The 19,222-nt window shown below is 49.5% G+C and overlaps 1 protein-coding gene across 5 annotated transcripts in view; it reads left to right on the plus strand.

Moving 5' to 3' along the window:
• Positions 1–19,222, plus strand: part of RALGAPA1 (Ral GTPase activating protein catalytic subunit alpha 1) — a 448,263-nt gene that overhangs the window by 209,764 nt on the left and 219,277 nt on the right. For all 5 annotated transcript variants that reach the window (XM_073554214.1, XM_073554210.1, XM_073554212.1 and 2 more), the window contains 6 exons: positions 4,707–4,862; positions 6,775–6,903; positions 7,018–7,143; positions 7,985–8,043; positions 8,229–8,337; positions 9,217–9,327. In XM_073554214.1, the coding sequence (XP_073410315.1) occupies positions 4,707–4,862; positions 6,775–6,903; positions 7,018–7,143; positions 7,985–8,043; positions 8,229–8,337; positions 9,217–9,327 (690 nt within the window). The remainder of the gene's footprint in view (positions 1–4,706; positions 4,863–6,774; positions 6,904–7,017; positions 7,144–7,984; positions 8,044–8,228; positions 8,338–9,216; positions 9,328–19,222) is intronic.

Genomic DNA, 19,222 nt, shown 5'->3' on the forward strand with positions numbered 1-19,222 from the left:
GGGCAAATATCTCCCCCAGTACATGGGTCCTAAATATAATCAAGGACGGCTTAAAAATAAAATTCATCCGTCCGCCCAGGCATACCTTCATAATAACACCCAGAAGGAAAGCCCAAGAGCAACAGCTGGCCCTGGAGACGGAAGTCTTGGGACTAGTGAAAAAACAAGTCCTACAGGAAGTCCCAGCGCAAGAAGAAGGAAGGGGGTTCTACTCTCCCCTCTTCTTAATACAAAAACCAGACGGCTCTTGGAGAACCATTGTCAACCTGAGGAGACTCAATCAGTGGATAGACAATTGCTCCTTCAAAATGGAGTCAATCAACACGGCCACAAAGATCCTGTTCCAGCATTGCCTCATGGCAGTGATAGACTTAAAAGATGCCTACTATCACATCCCAATCCATCGGGAGTATCAGAGATATTTGAGAGTAGCGCTCTATATCCAGGGGCAGGTGAGACACTACCAATACGCAGCCCTTCCGTTTGGCCTGTCTACAGCCCCCAGGGTATTCACCAAAGTGATGGCCGAAGTAATGTCTTTTCTGCGATCCAGGGACATAGTGATCGTCCCATACTTAGACGACTTTCTGGTAATAGGGAGGTCGGAATCCCACTGCACACTTCAAGTGAAGGAAGTAATAGCAACTCTAGTAGGACTAGGATGGATAGTAAACATCCCCAAGTCAAGGATAACCCCAGTAAAAGAGCAATCCTTCCTAGGGTTGATATTGGACTCCGAGCAACAACGCTGCCTCCTACCAGAGAGGAAAGTGACTAAGATAAGAGGCCTAGCTCGCACAGCAATACAAAGGCCAGATATGACACTGAGGAACGTAATGTCCCTTTTAGGCTCACTGACATCATGTATACCCGCAGTAACATGGGCGCAGTACCACTTAAGGCAACTACAGTGGGAAGTCCTGTCAGCGCAGAAACAATTAAAAGGGCATTTAGAAGGCAAACTATGTCTCTCAGTGGCTGTAAGAGATTCCCTGCTCTGGTGGACTGTAGAAAAGAATCTAACAGCTGGTGTCCCGTGGCAAAAACCAGTCGAGGACATCATTACGACAGACGCGAGTGCCACAGGGTGGGGAGCACACCTGAGATCCCATACAATACAGGGGACCTGGTCCTCACTAGAAAGCGATCAGAATTCAAATGTAAAAGAACTATGGGCAGTGGAAAAAGCCGTGAAACATTTCCTTCCCTTACTTCAGGGCCGCCACACCCGGGTCATGACGGACAATCAGGCAGTAGTAGCCTACATCAATCATCAGGAGGGAACGAGATCTCGGGGCCTCATGCAAATATCAGATCTACTCTTCCAGCTAGCAGAACAACATCTGTTATCCATCACAGCATTGCACATATAGGGGGCAGAAAATATACAAGCAGACTTCCTGAGTCGCAGGCATCTAAGACAAGGGGAATGGTCCCTAAACTCCCGAGTCTTCCAACAAATAGTTCAGGCCTGGGGCAGACCAGAAATAGACCTGTTCGCTACCGCACACAACCGGAAGGTCAGGAAGTTCTGCTCGCTAAATCCAAAGGAAAACCCCTTCGCAGTAGATGCCCTACAAATACCCTGGAAGTTCATCCTGGCCTATGCATTTCCCCCGATAACAATGATCCCAGTAGTAGTCAGGAAAATCAGGGAGGATCGGGCAAGAATAATTCTTATAGCTCCTTTTTGGCCGAGAAGGCCTTGGTTCTCCCTTCTGAGGCTCATGTCAGTGACAGATCCATGGATACTACCAGAGATTCCAGACCTGCTTTCCCAGGGACCAGTGGTCCACTCTCAGGTGAAGGGCTTCCATCTAGCAGCCTGGAATTTGAGAGGGCGCTACTGAGTCGCCAGGGATTCTCTCCAGGGTTAGTCTCCACCCTGTTGAAAAGTAGGAAACCAATAACATCCCAAATCTACGGTAGAACGTGGAAAAAGTTCCTAGACTTCCTGGGGGAACCTTTAGGGGATGTAGCTCCAGTGGGACCTATCCTAGAGTTCTTACAGTCGGGGTTGCAACTGGGGTTAGCCACTAACACACTCAAAGTTCAAGTCTCAGCTTTGGGGGCCCTATATAACTGCAATTTAGCAGCCAATAGGTGGGTGTCCCGGTTCATTAAGTCCTGTGGCAGGTCAAGGCCAGTCATTATCCCAAAGATACCACCCTGGGACCTGAACCTAGTTTTGGAGGCTTTAACCAAAGATCCCTTCGAACCACTACTAGAGCTGTCACCAAAGCTACTTACACTTAAAACGGTCTTACTGGTAGCCTTAACGTCAGCCCGAAGAGTCAGCGACCTACAAGCTCTGTCTATATGTCCTCCTTATACACAGATCTTGGATGACCGAGTGGTTCTAAGACCAGACCCGGCCTATCTCCCCAAGGTAGTCCAAAAGTTTCATAGGACTCAGGAGATCTCCTTGCCATCGTTCTGTAACAATCCCAGAAACCCGGGGGAGCCAAAGGTCCATACATTAGTTGTAAGAAGAGCCATAATACAATATATGTCAATAACTAGTCAGTGGAGGAAAGATCAGTCCCTTTTTGTAGCCTTTCAGGGTAGTAGAAAGGGGCACGGGGTAGCTAAAAGTACCATTGCCAGATGGATCAGGGAGGCCATTATGTTATCCTACTCCGCAAGTGGCGCTCCGGTTCCAGAAGGCATCAAGGCTCACTCCACCAGAGCCGTGGCTACCTCCTGGGCAGAGAAGGCTGAGGTATCAGTTGAGCAAATTTGTAAAGCCGCTACTTGGTCCTCACCTTCCACCTTTTTTAAACACTACCGACTTGATCTGTCTTCCTCTACTGACCTAACCTTTGGTTGAAGGGTGCTGCAAGCGGTGGTCCCTCCCTAAGGTGTCTTATTCTACAAAAGTCTCTCATGTGTGCCGTCATGGGAGACGGGAAAACACCAAGGTTACTTACCGGTAGCCGGTTTTTCCGGAGCCCATGACGGCACCTGTATATTCCCCCCCTTTTCACTCCTTTGGTGTGCACTATAGTTTGGGTGTTTTTTAGTTAGATATAATGTGGTGATAGTTTTACCATGTGTACTAACCCGGGGGGCCTCTCATGCTCTGTAAACCAACTGAAGCGAGGGAGAGGTACCGCCCTTTTATCTTCAGTAGGGTTCCTGTCCTGACTGGGCGGATCCCCTCTCTCATGTGTGCCGTCATGGGCTCCGGAAAAACCGGCTACCGGTAAGTAACCTTGGTGTTTTCCTTAGACTGTCCAAGTAAGCCAGATCCCTTGCCTGAGGTATCGTAAAGGGAGATTAGACAGTACTCTGATCTCTTCCCTTGAGGGATCACACCATTGGACTCATAATGATGAGACTGCTCTCTTCTTTAGGTACCTCGCCTCCAGTCTCTGAGAGGTTCTCACATAGGTGGATATAGCCAGAAGCTGTGCAGCTCAGCCTGTCTCTCACAGCTCCTCTTGAATGCTTTATGGTCATCCGGGTATGCTCTGGCAGAGGTCCAACCATCTCTAGGGTGATCTTTACTGACTAGTTCAGACATTAGCGAGGCTTCTAGGGCAGGAGCCAGTGCTCCCTCATTCAGGGTTAGGCCGCACTCTGTGGACTTCCAAGAGCTTTCCAGGCAGTTGTCCAGGTATCGACCTTGCAGCCCTGTAAAGCAGCCACTTGCTCATCAATGTATGCCTTTTTCCAAGCTACCTTTGCTTTGGCGGATTCAAATCTGGAAAGGAAGATACTGCAAGCAGCATTTACTTGAGAAATGGTGGAAAATGTTTTCTGCTAACTTTATAATGTTTAAGTTACTCCCACCCCTGGGACAGCTTTGAGACATCCCACAATTACTGTGTCCCCCAATAAGACGAACAAGCAATAAGGATTTTTATCTCTTTCTTGTAGTTTTCTTTGAGAGACACTGCTTCCACCCTTCATTGCCCAGTCGGTCATGCATTATTTTTCTCATGCTTTAATTTCTTTGGCTTTCTCACTGCTTTTTGAGTAAACTGAGGAGCATGGTGCTAGCAGGCAAGGTATAGTCTGCTGGGAAGGAGCCAGTGTTCAATTAGTTGAATTAATAGCATCAGCCTCCAGGTGGCAGCAGACTCTCCTCGGACACCGTGTCCCCCATTGAAGACTACGAGAAAGAGATGTTACGGTAATGGATCCTTATAACCTCACCTTCCAGACTGCTGCCTGTCCAGATTGAAATGTTTGACACCTGCAGAATCAATAGGTTGCTCTTCAAGAAATGAAGCCAATCACCATGAACTCTCCAGTGTCAGGATTGTATCCGTCACATCTCGCTTCCTCTTCCATGATCCCAGTGAGATGAACAGGCACACGCAACTGTTCAGTAAAATGAAAGGGGTGACCAGTTTTCAGAAAAAGTTGAAAAGTAAATAAATAAATCAGTTATTTACCCTCCCCGGGTCCAGCACTGAGTTTCTGCCACTAACTCCGATGTCTTATTGTCTGCAGCGCCAATAACTGGATGGCGGCTCGTATTGTCAACTTGGACAGTTTTATTGAGCTCAGTGATATGACATCAGCACTGCAGATTGTAAAAGACACAGGGAGACTCAGATCTGGACCTGGGGAGGTTGAGTAATGAGCAGTTTGTTAGGTTTTTGTTTTTTTTTACTAGTTAAGCTTCTGGGACAAAAAAATTTTAAAAGCGGCTAATCCCTTTAAGAATGGATGTACCTTTTTTTTTTTTATTTCAGGCCACAATGTTACCTGACAAGTACAAACAAGGTAAACTTCATGCCTACAAACTAATCTGCAAAATCATGAAGAGGAGACAGGATGTGTCTCCAAACAGAGACTTCCTAACGCACTTCTACAATATTATGCACTGTGGTTTGCTCCATGATGATCAGGTAGGTCTTCTGTGCAGTCTCATCAAAAATAAGAATGTATATATATACACCAGTGTGTGTGAGTGGGTGTGTGTGAGTGTATATACTGTGTATATGTATATATATATATATATATATATTTATTTATACTAGCTATTGAACCCGTTCTACGCCCTCGTAGCAAGCATTTATTATTGGTATATGGTCTCCATCCTGGTATGTGCTGCTTCCATCTTGCGCCCTAATCTTGTCATGTGCTGCTACCATCTTCGCCCCCATCCTATCATATGCTGCTCCCATCCTGTGCCCCCTTCCTATCATTTGCAGCCACCATCCTGCACCCTCATCCTGTTTTGTATGCCTCCATCTTGTCATGTGCTACTCTCTTCCTGTTGTGCTCCCATCCTGCACCCCAATCCTGTAATGTGCTCCTATCTTGCGCCCTAATCCTGTCATGTGGTGTTCCCATCCTGTCATGTGGTGCTACCATCCTGCACCCCCATGCTGTCATGTGCTGCTCCCATCCTGGTATGTGCTACTCCCAATTCTGCATCCCCATCCTGTCATATGGTGCGCTCATCCTGCGTCCCCATCCTGTCATGTGGTGTTCACATCCTGTCATGTGCTGCTCCCATCCTGCGCCCCCATCCTGTCATGTGCTGCTCCCATCATCCTGTATCCCCATCCTGTCATGTGCTGCTCCCATCCTGCGCCCCCATTCTGTCATGTGCTGCACCCATTCTGCGCCCCCGTTCTGTCATGTGCTGCTCCCATCCTGAACCCCCATTCTGTGCTCTGCTGACGTTCTATATAGGTTAAAACTGCTGGACTACTCTGCTGACATATCTATGTATAGTATCCTCTATAGCGATATGTTTATATATACTGTATATATATATATATGTGTACTATATATAGTACAAAATGATTTTTTTTAAGAGACCGAAGGCACTGTGTGGCGCAGAAATCTTGTGTTTTTAAAATGGTGGTGAAGTGTGGGCGTCCGTTACATATCTAAATAAATCAGTGATGTCAGCAGGGGGACACTATGGCGCCAGAATCCGCATCTGTGCTGTCTGGCGCCATTTTGTTGATGGACGGAAATGCCGTGAGAGGGCGGGATTGTGCTGCCAAAATTGGCGCCTGCGCAGTCGGCGCTTTCCAGCACCGTTTTCTTGAAGACACACTGCAGTGTGTCTTCAACAAAATGGCACCAGAAAGCGCAGACTACAAAGGCGCTGGGACCCACCCTCTCCTGACATCACGGCGAGAAACCGTGGCAATACCGAATCGGTAAGTTGTTCCAGAGATCGCTTTATGCGTTCAGTGCTTACCCATACCGCAATCTCCTGGGCCACACTCATCCCCGTATGCATAACTGTGGGGTCCAGACTGCACAGGCGCAGTCTATAAAGGCTTCGGACAGAATGACACTCCTAGCATTATATTATAGATATAGGTTTTAAAATAAAAAAAAGGCATCACTCCAATGGAAAATATCAAATATAATTTAATGGCCTATGTGCAACGTTTCGGTCCAAGTGTAAACCACACTTGGACCGAAATGTCGCACATGGGCCATTAAATTATATTTGATATTTTCCATTGGAGTGCTGCCTTCATTTTTTTTATCTTATGAGGTTTGGTATATACCTGGAAGGATTTTTTGCACCCTACATATCCTTTTTGGTGCTGCTTTTTGTTTTTATATACATTGTTATACATAATGCATTATTGTGTGTATATATGATATATAATTTATTTTATTATTTACAGTAATTATTTTTATTTTGGTGTTGATATTATTCCTTACCATTGGGCCACCCTTGTATAATGTAGAATTAATTTCAGTGGAAACCAGTGGACCTGTCCTATATTTATATTGATGAAGAAACCCCCAACGGTTACTATTTTCTGCTCCTTCCTCCTTTAGGACATAGTGAACACCATTATAAAGCACTGCTCTCCTCAGTTTTTTTCCTTGGGGCTCCCGGGGGCCACCCTCTTAATTATGGACTTTATTGTAGCAGCCGGAAGAGTTGCTGCCTCACCTTCTCTAAACGTAAGTATGAAGAATTGTGTTCGCACCAGCAGTGCTGGAGGCGACAGATCTTTGTGTTTTTGAGATGTATGATTATTTTCTTTGGGTGCTGATCTCCATCTTTCTTTCTGCCAGGCCCCCCGTGTGGAAGCTCAGGTGCTTCTCGGATCTCTGGTCTGCTTTCCTAATCTCTATCAGGAGCTCCCAGCCCTGCACCCCAGTAGCTCGGAGATTGTCATTTCCCAGTTCACGGATGTAAAGGTGCAAGAATAAAACGTTATTGTGACCAGGACACATAAGTCCAGCATATCTGGACTACTTGCCCATTGACCTTCATGTTCTGGCACAGTACCGTCCTTGACCGGGTGACGCCTCACAGCTAGAGTATCAGCCTTATATCCAAGTAGTGTAGTAGACTTTCAGATTTCTATATTATGAAGACGTTATCACCTATTCATCAGATAGTTATCTGCCAGATTGGTGGGGGGCCAACTGATGAGACCCACTAGATCTCCAGAACAGAGGTTGTGCTTCCGCAACAGTTTGACGGAACGACATGCATGCTGCCGCTCCAAAGTCCAAGGGACTGCCAGTGCCGCCATCTGCAACAGGTCGTGCAGATGGAATGGAGCAATCTGTGTGGGGGTCTCGGCAGTCTGATCCCCAACAATCCAGCGGTTATCTCCTAAACTCTGTAACTGACGATTCACAAAATGTACAGTCTATTTCAGGCTCGTTTTGCACCAAAAATCATAGTAAAAAGTACCTAATCTATGAAGATTTAGGTGTAAGGTAAGGGACAAGACCTCCACATGCGAGTGACTATCTGGCATTGTCACCTGCGGGTCATATCCCTTCATGTTACATGGGGGTATTATATAGAAGCTGCAGATTAGTAACCAGTGGGGATGACAATAATTAGGAAATGTGAACGACAGGAGCATGCCAAATCAGATATTATGGCGTCTAATTAATAGGCTTGGGGCTGCTGATAATCACAATATGTTAATACTCCAAGGACACATCCTTGAGCATTTTCTTCATCGGGCCGCCATGAGGATACACGGGATCAGCCTCACAATGTATTTTTGTCTTCTCGCAGGAGCTCATCATCAAAACGGTGTTAAGCTCTGCCAGAGAAGAGCCATCTGGACCAGCCAGGTAGGTCCGCTGGAGTCGTTCCCTTGGGACAGCCTCAGGGGTGGATGCTTGGCACCATAAGTCCATGGTTGTGGTGTCCATTCTGTGAGCAGCAGATGTTTTATTACCAGTGAGCAGCCCGCCATGCTTTGTGGCCGTCCTACTGTTCTACACACTTTGTATTAATCTAGTTCTCTCTGTGGCAGATGTGTTGCTCTGTGCAGCTTAGGAATCTGGATATGCGAGGAGCTGGTCAATCAAACGCATCATCCTCAGATCAAAGAAGTGCTTAATGTCATCTGTGTTTCCTTAAAAGTAAGGATGGCTTATAAATTGAAATAGTTAAAGGGGTATCCTCAATATTGATAGCCATCCCCTATCCTAACAATCCGATTGCTGGTCCTGAGAACTGCGACTGAAGAGGGGCGATCAATCATGCACCTTTCCGCTCCATTCATTCTGATGGTAGTACCGAAGACCAGATGAGCGCTGCGCTAAGCTATTTTCAGCAGACCCATAATGAATGAAAGCAACTGATCAAGCTCCATTCACACGAGAGCCTTGGCTTGCTATGTATTCTAACAGCATGATGAATGGGCAGAGATCCTGATTCCAGCAATGTGTCACTTAGTTTACTGGGTGCAGCAGTTGTGATACTTTTTACAGCTGCAGAACTAGCAGTGCTCAGAATGCTGAGCCGTATATAACCCCGCCTACATCTCTGATTGGCAGCTTACTGTGCATTGACAGAATTCAGCTAATCAGTGTTGTGGGCTTGATTGAACTAGGAGGCACGGGGCAGGTAGTCCTGTAATGATAATCTGATAAAACACTTTGGGTTTTTTTTTAAACAGCAGCACACAGACAAGTAAGAAACACACCACTGGACTCGCGGTCTCCATGCTCTCAGATTACATAGCAAAGAACTTCTGACGGATTCCAATTACATGTTTATATCAGCAAAGAGAGAAAGTAAACAAAAGGTCCTTTTTTTCCCACTATGAAGGATATATTTTCTATATTTCCTGTGTAGGTCTCCTGTGAATCCATGGACATGATAGGCCTGAAGATGTACTACTGTTTCCACTACAGTCCCACATGTGCATTAATGTATTTGTCTATATACAATGCCATCTGCAGGTCTGGTAGATATAACATCCATGTCTAATGAGATTGTTCTGCTGTTTGTTTCAGTTTCCCAACAAAGTGGTGGCACAAGTAGCATGCAGCGTTCTGAATATTCTCCTTAACTACGTCCCAGAGCTGCAAATTTACCACCCAGACTACCCACTGAAAATTATAGAGGTAGGTCACATTTGCCTAACACATGATGCAGAAGAACATTTTCCGGTCTGTAATTCAACCATTGGACAGTCAAATATTTTCTCTATCGCTTCTTTGGGGGACACAGGAACCATGACTGTATACTGCTGCCACTAGGAGGCTGACACTATGCACAATAAAACGCTCCTCTGCAGTGTACACCCCACTGACTGGCACGAAGTTAAAGCCCCATTACACAACGATGTCCCAGCGATCCAACATGGATGGGATCACTGGGACATGTTTGGCTGATCACTGGTGACCTGTCACATAGACAGCCCCTCCAGCGATCAGGACCAGCAAGCAAGCTGGTATCTAAGGTAAACAGCGGGTTTCTAAGCCGCACGGCTCTTGGATACCTGCTGTTTACCCTGGAAACCAGCGTGCACGCTGGTATCTAAGGTAAACAGCGGGTTTTAAGAGCCGCGTGGCTCTTGGATACCTGCTGTTTACCTTAGATACCAGCGTGCAGCGTCACTGATCGTTCGTCTCCCGCTGCCACATGCAGCAATGCGTGCTGGCCAGCGGGAGACCAACGATCAGAAATTGCCCAGGACGATCCTGCACGATCAGCGATACCCGGCAGGGGGGCCGGTCGCTGATGTGTGTCACACACAGGGATTTTGCTGGCAAGATCGCTGTAATGTCACAAAATCAGCGATCTCACTGTGTGTGACGGGGCCTTTAATAAGTTTTAGCTTAGTGTCAGTAGGAGGTGGACACGGGTCTTTCATTAGATCCATATCTACCTCAGTGTGCATTCTTTTTCAGGTACCCGGAGGGATACAGTGTGAACAGTCACAACTGTACTTCCACGCAGAGACTGAGTATGGTATTTACTGCCACCTCATAGCCTTATATGTCTGGCCGGCAGGACCACAGCCCCTAACACAGAAGCGTGTTCAGGTGATCCTGCCTGTCTTCCCACTCGCACACCAGAGCCTGTCGGTTTGAGGAGACAAGGCCTCGCACCGCTGGATTTTCAGACGTCCTATCTTCACGGAGTGGAGGTATTCTCTTTCACACCTCCCCTCCAGGACCCGAGTAAAGAAGAAGTTAGAAGATCAGGGAAGAGTATCAGAAAAAAAAGGAAGAAACCCTTGCCTTTATTTCAAAAGGTGTATTTCCCCTTTAATCCCCCTTTTCCGATCACAATTCTGGATCTCTGGGCGAGATCCAGCAAGTGGAGCAGCAGCCATTTGATTGCTCAGAAGGTCTTCCGTCACTTACCTTGCTCAGTGTTCTACCCGCAGTAACTTTGGCAATGTTTTTCGGGCCTCCACGCTGCTCCCTCATGCTCCGGCGATCACCAGCGCTAATCTAGGTCCTGGCTTCGGCCGGGCCTAGCTGCAGCGTTGGCTCTGCCCTCTTCTTGTTCTTCGGGCTGGCTTTTCTCCCGCCCGTTGCTTGGGCTGTTTTCTTCTGACCTGCGGCTAGTTCCGCCTCTCTCTGCCTCATCTCTGCCGGTGCCAGCGCCATCTTACTACTCCTGGATCGGCACTTAGCCCCGCCCCTTCTCTTGATTTTAGCGCGGGCTTAGCAGCATACACCTGTAGCGTGCGCTTTTTGCCCTGTGGACTTTGCCATCCTCCTGCGGTCGCAAGTTTTCTCCCGGTTTGGGTCCTGTTGGTGCCTTTCGCTAAAGAGTGGACCGAATACCTCACGGGGGGGGACACGAGTACTGCACGTACTGTGAGTAGCTGCTCTGCAGCCTGACACTGCATCTTTTCTGTTCCTCAACCTTCTGTCATCAGTTAGTGGGCCTGCTCATCATGCCTAAGCATAAAGGAGAGCCTGCTCGTTCCTCTGCTTCCTCTTTCTCTGGTCAGACACTTCACGTGCTCTTCGTGCAAAACCAAACTCCCCTCAGGTCAGTCCTCTTCTCTGTCAGAACTGCAGCAATCTATCTGTAACCACCGCCCAGGAGTCCCTCTCTACCCCAGGTGAATCCGAGACCCCTTTCCCAGGGTGGGCTTCCTCTCTGTCGCAGTCTGTGGCGGACCTCACCAGGGTGTCACAGATCCTGGTGTCTGTGCTTGACAAATCGCCCTTTCCTACTCCCGCAGTTGCCAGTGGGTCACAGGATTCTCCGTCTGGCCCTTCCAACACAGAGGCCGCAAAAGACCCAGACAGGGGCACCGTTCTTGGTCCTCTTCCTGCTCCATCTCACCATCCGGTCCTTCATGGCGAGATCCCTCTTCCAGATGCTTCTCTCCCGAGTCAAGCGAAGCATCTTCGGATGCGCTTTCAGAGGATGATTTGGACCTAGATTCAGAACAGGCCTCTAGCAAGAGAGATATGGTCCAGAGCCTGATTGTTGCAGTCAACCAGATCTTAGGCATCAAGGATACCTCTACAGAACCCGCAGATAAAGCAGTTTCGTTTATACGGTCAAAACCACCTTCCAAGGTCATGCCCCACACAGTGAATTTGTGGAGGTACTCAATAGGGAATGGGAGAACCCTACCAGACGCTTTCAAAGAGGATAGCGCCTCAGCATCCTATATCCCTTCTCCCCTGAGCTCACCACTAACTGGACGACTCTCCCCAGCTGTGGACCCGCCAGTTTGCAGATTCCACCAGCACAGTCCTCCCGCTTTCTAATGCAGCATCCCTCAAGGATTCCAACAATAGGATTATAGAATCGCTGGCAAAGTCAGGCTTTGAAGAAACTGCTTCATCATTATGCCCGGCCTTTGCCTCTACCTGGGTCTCAAAGGCCATAGCCAGATGGGCCAAACAGCTTCGAAATGGCATCCTTGCGGGAGCTCCTCTGAGCGAGCTAGCCGACTTTGCAGACCAGATTGAAGGGAAGTATTTGGTCTTCCTCCCTGGACATCGCGTCCTTCGCTGCTCAGGTGTCCAGCAATATGGTGGCCATCCAGAGGAATATTTGGCTCAAAGAATGGCTAGCAGACCTATTGTCAAAGAAGTTGCTTACCAGCCTCCCCTTCCAGGGGGACCGCCTGTTTGGCCCCATGTTGGACCAGATTATTAAAGAGGCCACGGGCGGCACGAGTTTTCTTCCCAGTCCAAAGCTCACCGGCCTTCACGTAAGCGGCAATTCTGCCCTTTCGGTCCTCGAGGTTTCGCGGCGACGGAGGATTCTTCCAGTCAGCGCAAGCTGCAGACCCGCCCGGTCAGAATAAAGGCTTCCTTCAAGCCCACTCCATGGCATCCTCAAAGCTCCCGTGGTAGGTCCACCAGGCCCAGACCTGGCAGATCTTCCTCAGCATAACTCGTGTTCAGATCCCAGCGTATCTCCCAGGCTAGGCGGTCGTCTCCTGTTTTTGAGGGATGTTTGGCTCGCCTCGGTGAAAGACACATGGGTCAGGGAGGTAGTATCCTTAGGATACAAAATAGAGTTTGCGTCCCTGAGATCGATTCTTCAAATCCCGTCCTCCAAAAGATCCTGCTCTGGTTCTGGGTTTTTTTGCTTCCATCGCCTCTTCTCAGTTCGGGGGTTATCATCCCTGATTCCGGCCTGGTGGATCCTGTCCAATACTGTCTCTAGGTGATTTAGATGCTCTTCCCATGTCGCACTGTAGATGGCGATGTCGTCCAGGTAGGCACAAGCATAGTCCTGGAGACCATCCAGAAGCCGGTCAGCCAGCCTTTGGAAGGTCGCCGGGGCATTCTTCATCCCGATTGGCATAACTCGAAACTGGAATAAGCCGAACGGGGTGACAAATGCCGACTTGGGAATAGCGTCAGGACTAAGGGGAATCTGCCAGTAGCCTTTGCATAGATCGATGGTGGTCAAATACTTTGCCCCCGCCAGCCGGTCTAACAACTCATCCACACACGGCATGGGGTATGCATCCGTCACTGTTTTCTCATTGAGCCTACGATAGTCTACACAAAACTGTGTAGTCCCATCCTTCTTGGGCACTAACACTACGGGGGATGCCCATGGACTATCTGACTCTTCAATGACCCCTAAACGCAGCATCTCTTGGATCTCTTGTCGCATCCCCTCTCGTACAGACTCAGGGATGCGGAAGGGGTTTTGTCGCAGGGGGGTCTGATCCTGGGTCTCAACCTTGTGTTGTGCCAGGCGAGTGTACCCTGGTCTCCCCGAAAACATCCTCTGTCGCTGCCTCAACAACTTCTCCGCCTGCTGTCTCTCCCGGGGGCCTAGGTCTTCACCCAAGTGTACCTGGTCCCATGTTTTAGACTGAGTCCTTTCCCCTAAGACATCCGGCAAGGGAAGTCCGGCTAAATCCTCTGCTTCAGGTGCACAGATGGCCACTACCTCTTCAGGGCGCTCCCGGTAGGGCTTCAGCATATTCACATGGAACATGCGGATAACCCTGGGGTTGTCACAATCGGCGACATTATAGGTTGTGTCAGCTATTTTCCCCACTACCTGGTAGGGCCCCTGCCATGCAGCTTGAAACTTATTCTGCTTAGTGAGCTCTAACACCAGGACCTTCTGTCCTATTTCCAAAGTGCGCTTTCTGGCCCTCCGATCGTACCATATGCGCTGGTGCCGCTGGGTCGCCTGCATGTTCTCACATACAGCCTGAGTCAGCTCCTGTAGGCGGTCCCGGAATTCCAGCACATAGGGTACAATAGGTACCCCTTCTATGAGGCCCTCCCCTTCCCAGTGTTCCAGCACTAAGTCTAGGGGTCCTCTTACCCGTCTGCCGTATACCTGGTCAAACGGGGAGAACCCCATGGATTCTTGGAGCACCTCCCGATAGGCAAACAGGAGGTGTGGCAAGAATTTCTCCCAGTCCCTGTATGTCCTGGTAAAAGTCCCAATGAGCTGTTGTAATGTCCCGTTAAAGCGTTCACACAACCCATTGGTTTGCGGGTGGTACGGGGCACTTCTAATGGACTTTACACCGCACAGCTTCCACAGTTGGTTGGTCACCTCTGCTGTAAACTGGGTACCCTGGTCCGAGATAATCTCCCTGGGAAATCTAACCCGTGAGAACACCTGGAGCAGGGCGGCCGCCACCGTCTCTGCCAGTATGTTAGGTAACGCAACCGCCTCTGAATACCGTGTGGCATAATCTACCACTGTCAATAAATACTTTTTCACGGACGGACTGGGTTTGGCTAACGGCCCTATCAGATCGACCGCTACTCGGCTAAATGGTTCCTCCACAATGGGGAGGGGGCGTAATTTGGCCTTGCATCGATCCCCCCTCTTGCCAATGCGCTGGCAACTGTCACAGGTCTGGCAGTACTGACGAGCATCATAGGTTATCCCCGGCCAAAAGAAGTTTTGTGTCAGACGATGCCTGGTGCGACTGATGCCGAAGTGCCCGGCTAAGGGTATGTCATGAGAGATTCGCAGTAGCTCCTGCCTATACTTCTTGGGAACTACCAGCTGTCGTTTTATAGTGGGGCTCGTCCCTGTGTGGTGCTGCTCTGTGATCCGGTAGAGGAGTCCCTTCCATACAAACTGTTCTCCTTCCAGTACCCCTCTCCCCTTCTGTGCCTTCCCACGATATCCCTCTAATGAAGGATCCTCAAGTAACTCCCTCTTAAATTCATCTGGGGTGGCCCAAGAAATGTGTCTGGCTATGGGAATACGTGTAGGGCTGGGATGTCTTACCTGGGCCTCCGCTTAGTGTGATTCCACCTCCGCAGCTCGAGCTTGTCTCCGGGTGGTCACAGGATGTCTCAGCCAGAGGGGCCTCCGAGAATGCAGACAATATGGGCCCCAAGTCATTTCCCAGCAAGACATCTGCAGGCAAATCCTCCATCAAGCCAACCTCAACAAGGCCATCCCCGGTTCAGGTGAATCCTGGCAGTGGGCAGTCGATGTATGGCTCCCCCTGCTACACGGACTGCCACTGTCTGGTCCGTCTTCTCTTGGTCCCGGACGAGATGAGGCTTCACAAGGGTCAAAGTTGCTCCAGAATCTCTTAGTTGATCCGCTCATAGTCCATACAGTCCTCATCAGGTACCGTGCAATAGACGTCCGCTGCACGGCCTGTCAGCTTGCTGGCCAGAATCTGAACCCATTCCTCCGGCTTCACTTGATGAAGGGCACACTACCGCTCAAAGTCTTGCAGAAAGCCATCAATGTCTTCCTCTGCCTCCCCCAACTGTCGGAAGGCATTATACTGGATCTTTTTGTGGCTTACTGTTGAAGGTACCTGGTCGAAGGCCAGAGCTCCCCCTGCTCGCTGGCTCTCCTCTCTCCGCTCTGCCATCTCCATCTTGGCCAGCTCCACTTTGGTCCGCTCTGCCATCTCCATCTTGGCTTGCTCGGCCATCTTTTCCTTCAGATCAGTACGCACATCAGCCATCACCTCTCGTATGATCTCTACTGCAGGGTTTAGGCCATAGAACGCCAGTCTGTTCTTTACCTCCCTCTGGAATTCGGTCTCCTCCACATTCACATTGGTGGGCGCTGCACTGTCGTGTTCCATGATGGCTGCTATCAAATCCGCTTTTGTTTTGTTGCTGGCGATCAACCCTCGGGCTTCCACCAGATCTTTTAATGTAGTCCTCTTTAACTTCTGGTAGTTATTTTCCATTCATTCCTTTCCTCCTGTAGAAGTGGTATCAAATCCCGCTGTCTGCCACCAGTGTAACGGGGTCTACCAAGCTGGGGTACCTCTTTCAGTACCACCCCGTGTTTTCGGAGGTCCGTTCTGCGTTGGCTGGAGTCTGAATGAATGAATGACGCTGGCTGGAATTCCTTGGTTACATGGGCGCATATAAAAGATCACTGCTTCTCCACGTATTTCCAGTCTGACAACACTTTACTCACATGACACAGAATATATCACACAGATACAGAGGGCCGGCCAATAGAAAAGCGGCAGGCCAGGCATACATTACAAAAGCCGCAGGTGGCCGGAGCCTGCCGATGTTTACTGTGGGGATTACAAAGGTGGGGGGAGGGCGGACAAAAGGAGAATATCGTGTCCCCTCTGCCCAGGGGCGCAGCCTGTGAACTGATGCATCAAGGACATGCATCTCACATGGAACCTATTATACATACTGTGAGAATCATGTGGGAATAGTGGATGAGGGCAGGTATATCTCGCCCAGATTCCTTTCCTATGTGGCCTAGTCTGGTCAGTATCGCACCTGCTTACTAATGGATAATGGGAGGTGGATATAAAAGGATGCAAGGTGGTTGTGTGAGTGTCTCAGCCTGGGAACACAGAGAGCCTGTCTGTGTGAGAGACACACACGTGAGTGGAAGCAGTGCCCACTGCAACTGTGGTTTTGGCTGGACGGGAGAAGCCCGCCAGTTGGTAGTTAGGTTGTACTTTGTTTAGTTAGTGCCGGACAGGCAAGGATTTGTTTTATGTTTTATTTCCTTTTGCATTGCTTTCACCTTGAATAAACCTGACCCAGTGTCAGTTATACCCGAATCCAGCTCTGCGCCTGAGTTTCATACTGAACGCACGTGACCTTTGACCCCAGCAAAGGAAATCCCGGAGTGTTTTATCGCATTGTGGTGGAGAACGCGGGCATCACGTTGCAAGCATGAGCATGGAGGACGTGGTGAAAGCGCTGGTACAGTCCACCGCCGTCCAGCAAGAAGCTAATCGGGTGATGATGGCTCAGCTGAAGGAGTTGGTGGACATGACAGCTACCGATCGTTCGCTTCTCCAGCAGGTGGCGCAGCGCCTGGCAAGCCTACAGGAGGTTAACCCGGAAGCCGAGTCGAGGGTGATTCACGTGAGTCGGTACTGGCAGAAGATGACGACCGAAGATGACGTCGAGGCATACCTGACCACGTTTGAACGGACGGCGGTGCGAGAAAAATGGCCAAAGGCACGATGGGCCGGCCTGATTGCCCCGTTTCTTTCCGGTGAGGCCCAAAAGGCTTATTATGACTTAGAGCCTGAAGCTGCGCAGGACTTTGACAAACTGAAAGCCGAGATCTTGGCCCGGCTGGGAGTGACGACCGCTGTCCGTGCACAGAGAGTGCATCAATGGACTTATCAGCCGGATAAACCACCACGGTCACAGATGTTCGACCTGATCCACGTGACGAAGAAGTGGCTACAACCCGAGGTGCTGACAGCGCCAGAGATAATCCAGAGAGTCGTCATGGACAAGTACCTGAGAGCTCTACCGCCAGCCCTGAGGAAGTGGGTAAGCCATGGAAATCCTACGACGGCAGATCAACTGGTGGATCTGGTTGAACGTTACTCCGTGGCGGAAGGACTCAGAGACGACGTTACCCCACCTCGTTCTTCATCATCTCCACGTGGAACCGGTAAGACTGTTCCAGGGAGTAGGGGAGATGGAAAAATCCCTAAGACAGTGGGGGAGGAAAACGGGACTGCCCGCACTGCGAGGCCGAGGTAACGAACTATGGTCTAAGCAAGGGGCCCGTTAGGTGTTTCCGCTGCCAAGAGATGGGACATATTGCTGCGAACTGTCCGGTCACTACTGAACCCATGCAGTGCGACGTCACAGACTCTAAAAACCGCATGTCTATGGTGGCACGGGTAGTGAGTGTGAATGCCGGTCAAAAAGATGTGGAAAAACATTTGTGTGATTTAACTGTTGATGGCAAAAATGTGGTGGCATTGTTAGACTCGGGAAGTGTGGTGACTCTGGTGAAGGCCAGTCTGGTGTCAGCCCCGCCTGGACCATCAGACAAATTTTCTGTAACGTGTGTGCATGGAGACACCTGTTCGTACCTCACCGCTGTCGTATGCATTACTACTTCCTATGGGTCTGTGCAACATAAAGTGGGACTCGTCCCGGCGTTATTGCATGATGTTATCCTGGGCCGGGATTTTCCCCACTTCTGGCAATTGTGGGAGAATCAGTTGATGCCCTCGGGTAATAGTGTACATGATTCTTCTCCCAGGGCGCGTGTGAGTCCCGAACCCCTGGAAGAGGTCTCCCCGGAAGACTCAGGAGAAGAGTCTGCGGGAAATGACCTGCCGTTCCCGTTTTCAGTCATGGCGGGTGATACGGAGGAGACCGGGGAAAAGGAGGAGGCCGACAGCCGTCCACCTCCCCGTTTGCCGGATTTAGAAGTTCAGAAAGATGACTTCCAAAGCGAGCAAATAAAGGATCCTACCCTTTCTCAGGCTAGGACAAATGTAAAAGTGATAAATGGGGTACCCGTAGAACCTGGCTCTAGGCTGGCATATCCTTACATGGTTCTGGAGAATGATTTACTCTATCAGATAGAGCAAAAGGGGGAAGATACGGTGCAACTATTAGTCGTGCCAAAACCCTACCGGCGACAGGTGCTGGACCTGGCCCACGGACATGTGATGGGAGGTCACCTGGGAGTCCAGAAAACCACCGAAAGGATATTACACTGTTTTGTTTGGCCAGGCATGCATCACGATATTCGAGTATATTGTGAGTCTTGTCCTGACTGCCAAGCCTCTGCACCTAAGCCCCGGTTCTGTAGCCCTTTGGTACCCCTACCTATTATTGAAGTCCCGTTTGAGAGGATTGGGATGGATTTAGTTGGGCCCCTTCCACGGTCTGCACGTGGACACCAACATATCCTGGTCATCTTGGATTATGCCACTCGTTACCCGGAGGCCATCCCTTTGCGTAACACGGCCACCAAGACGATTGCCAAGGAACTGGTGCATGTGTTTAGTCGGGTCGGTATCCCAAAACAGATACTCACCGACCAGGGGACCCCCTTTATGTCCAGGGTAATGAAGGAGCTCTGCCGATTGTTACAAATCGAACCGTTACGCACATCCGTGTATCACCCTCAAACAGACGGGTTGGTCGAACGGTTCAATAAAACTCTGAAGCAGATGCTGAGAAAGGTGATAGACAAGGATGGGAAGAACTGGGACTATTTACTTCCGTATTTGCTTTTTGCCATCAGGGAAGTACCCCAGTCTTCCACGGGATTCTCGCCTTTCGAGTTATTGTACGCCCGACGTCCTCGCGGACTGTTAGA

The sequence above is a fragment of the Dendrobates tinctorius genome, unplaced genomic scaffold, assembly GCF_039654945.1.
Source record: "Dendrobates tinctorius isolate UK_male_01 unplaced genomic scaffold, ASM3965494v1 ptg000208l, whole genome shotgun sequence".
In the NCBI taxonomy this organism is placed as follows: Eukaryota; Metazoa; Chordata; class Amphibia; order Anura; family Dendrobatidae; genus Dendrobates; species Dendrobates tinctorius.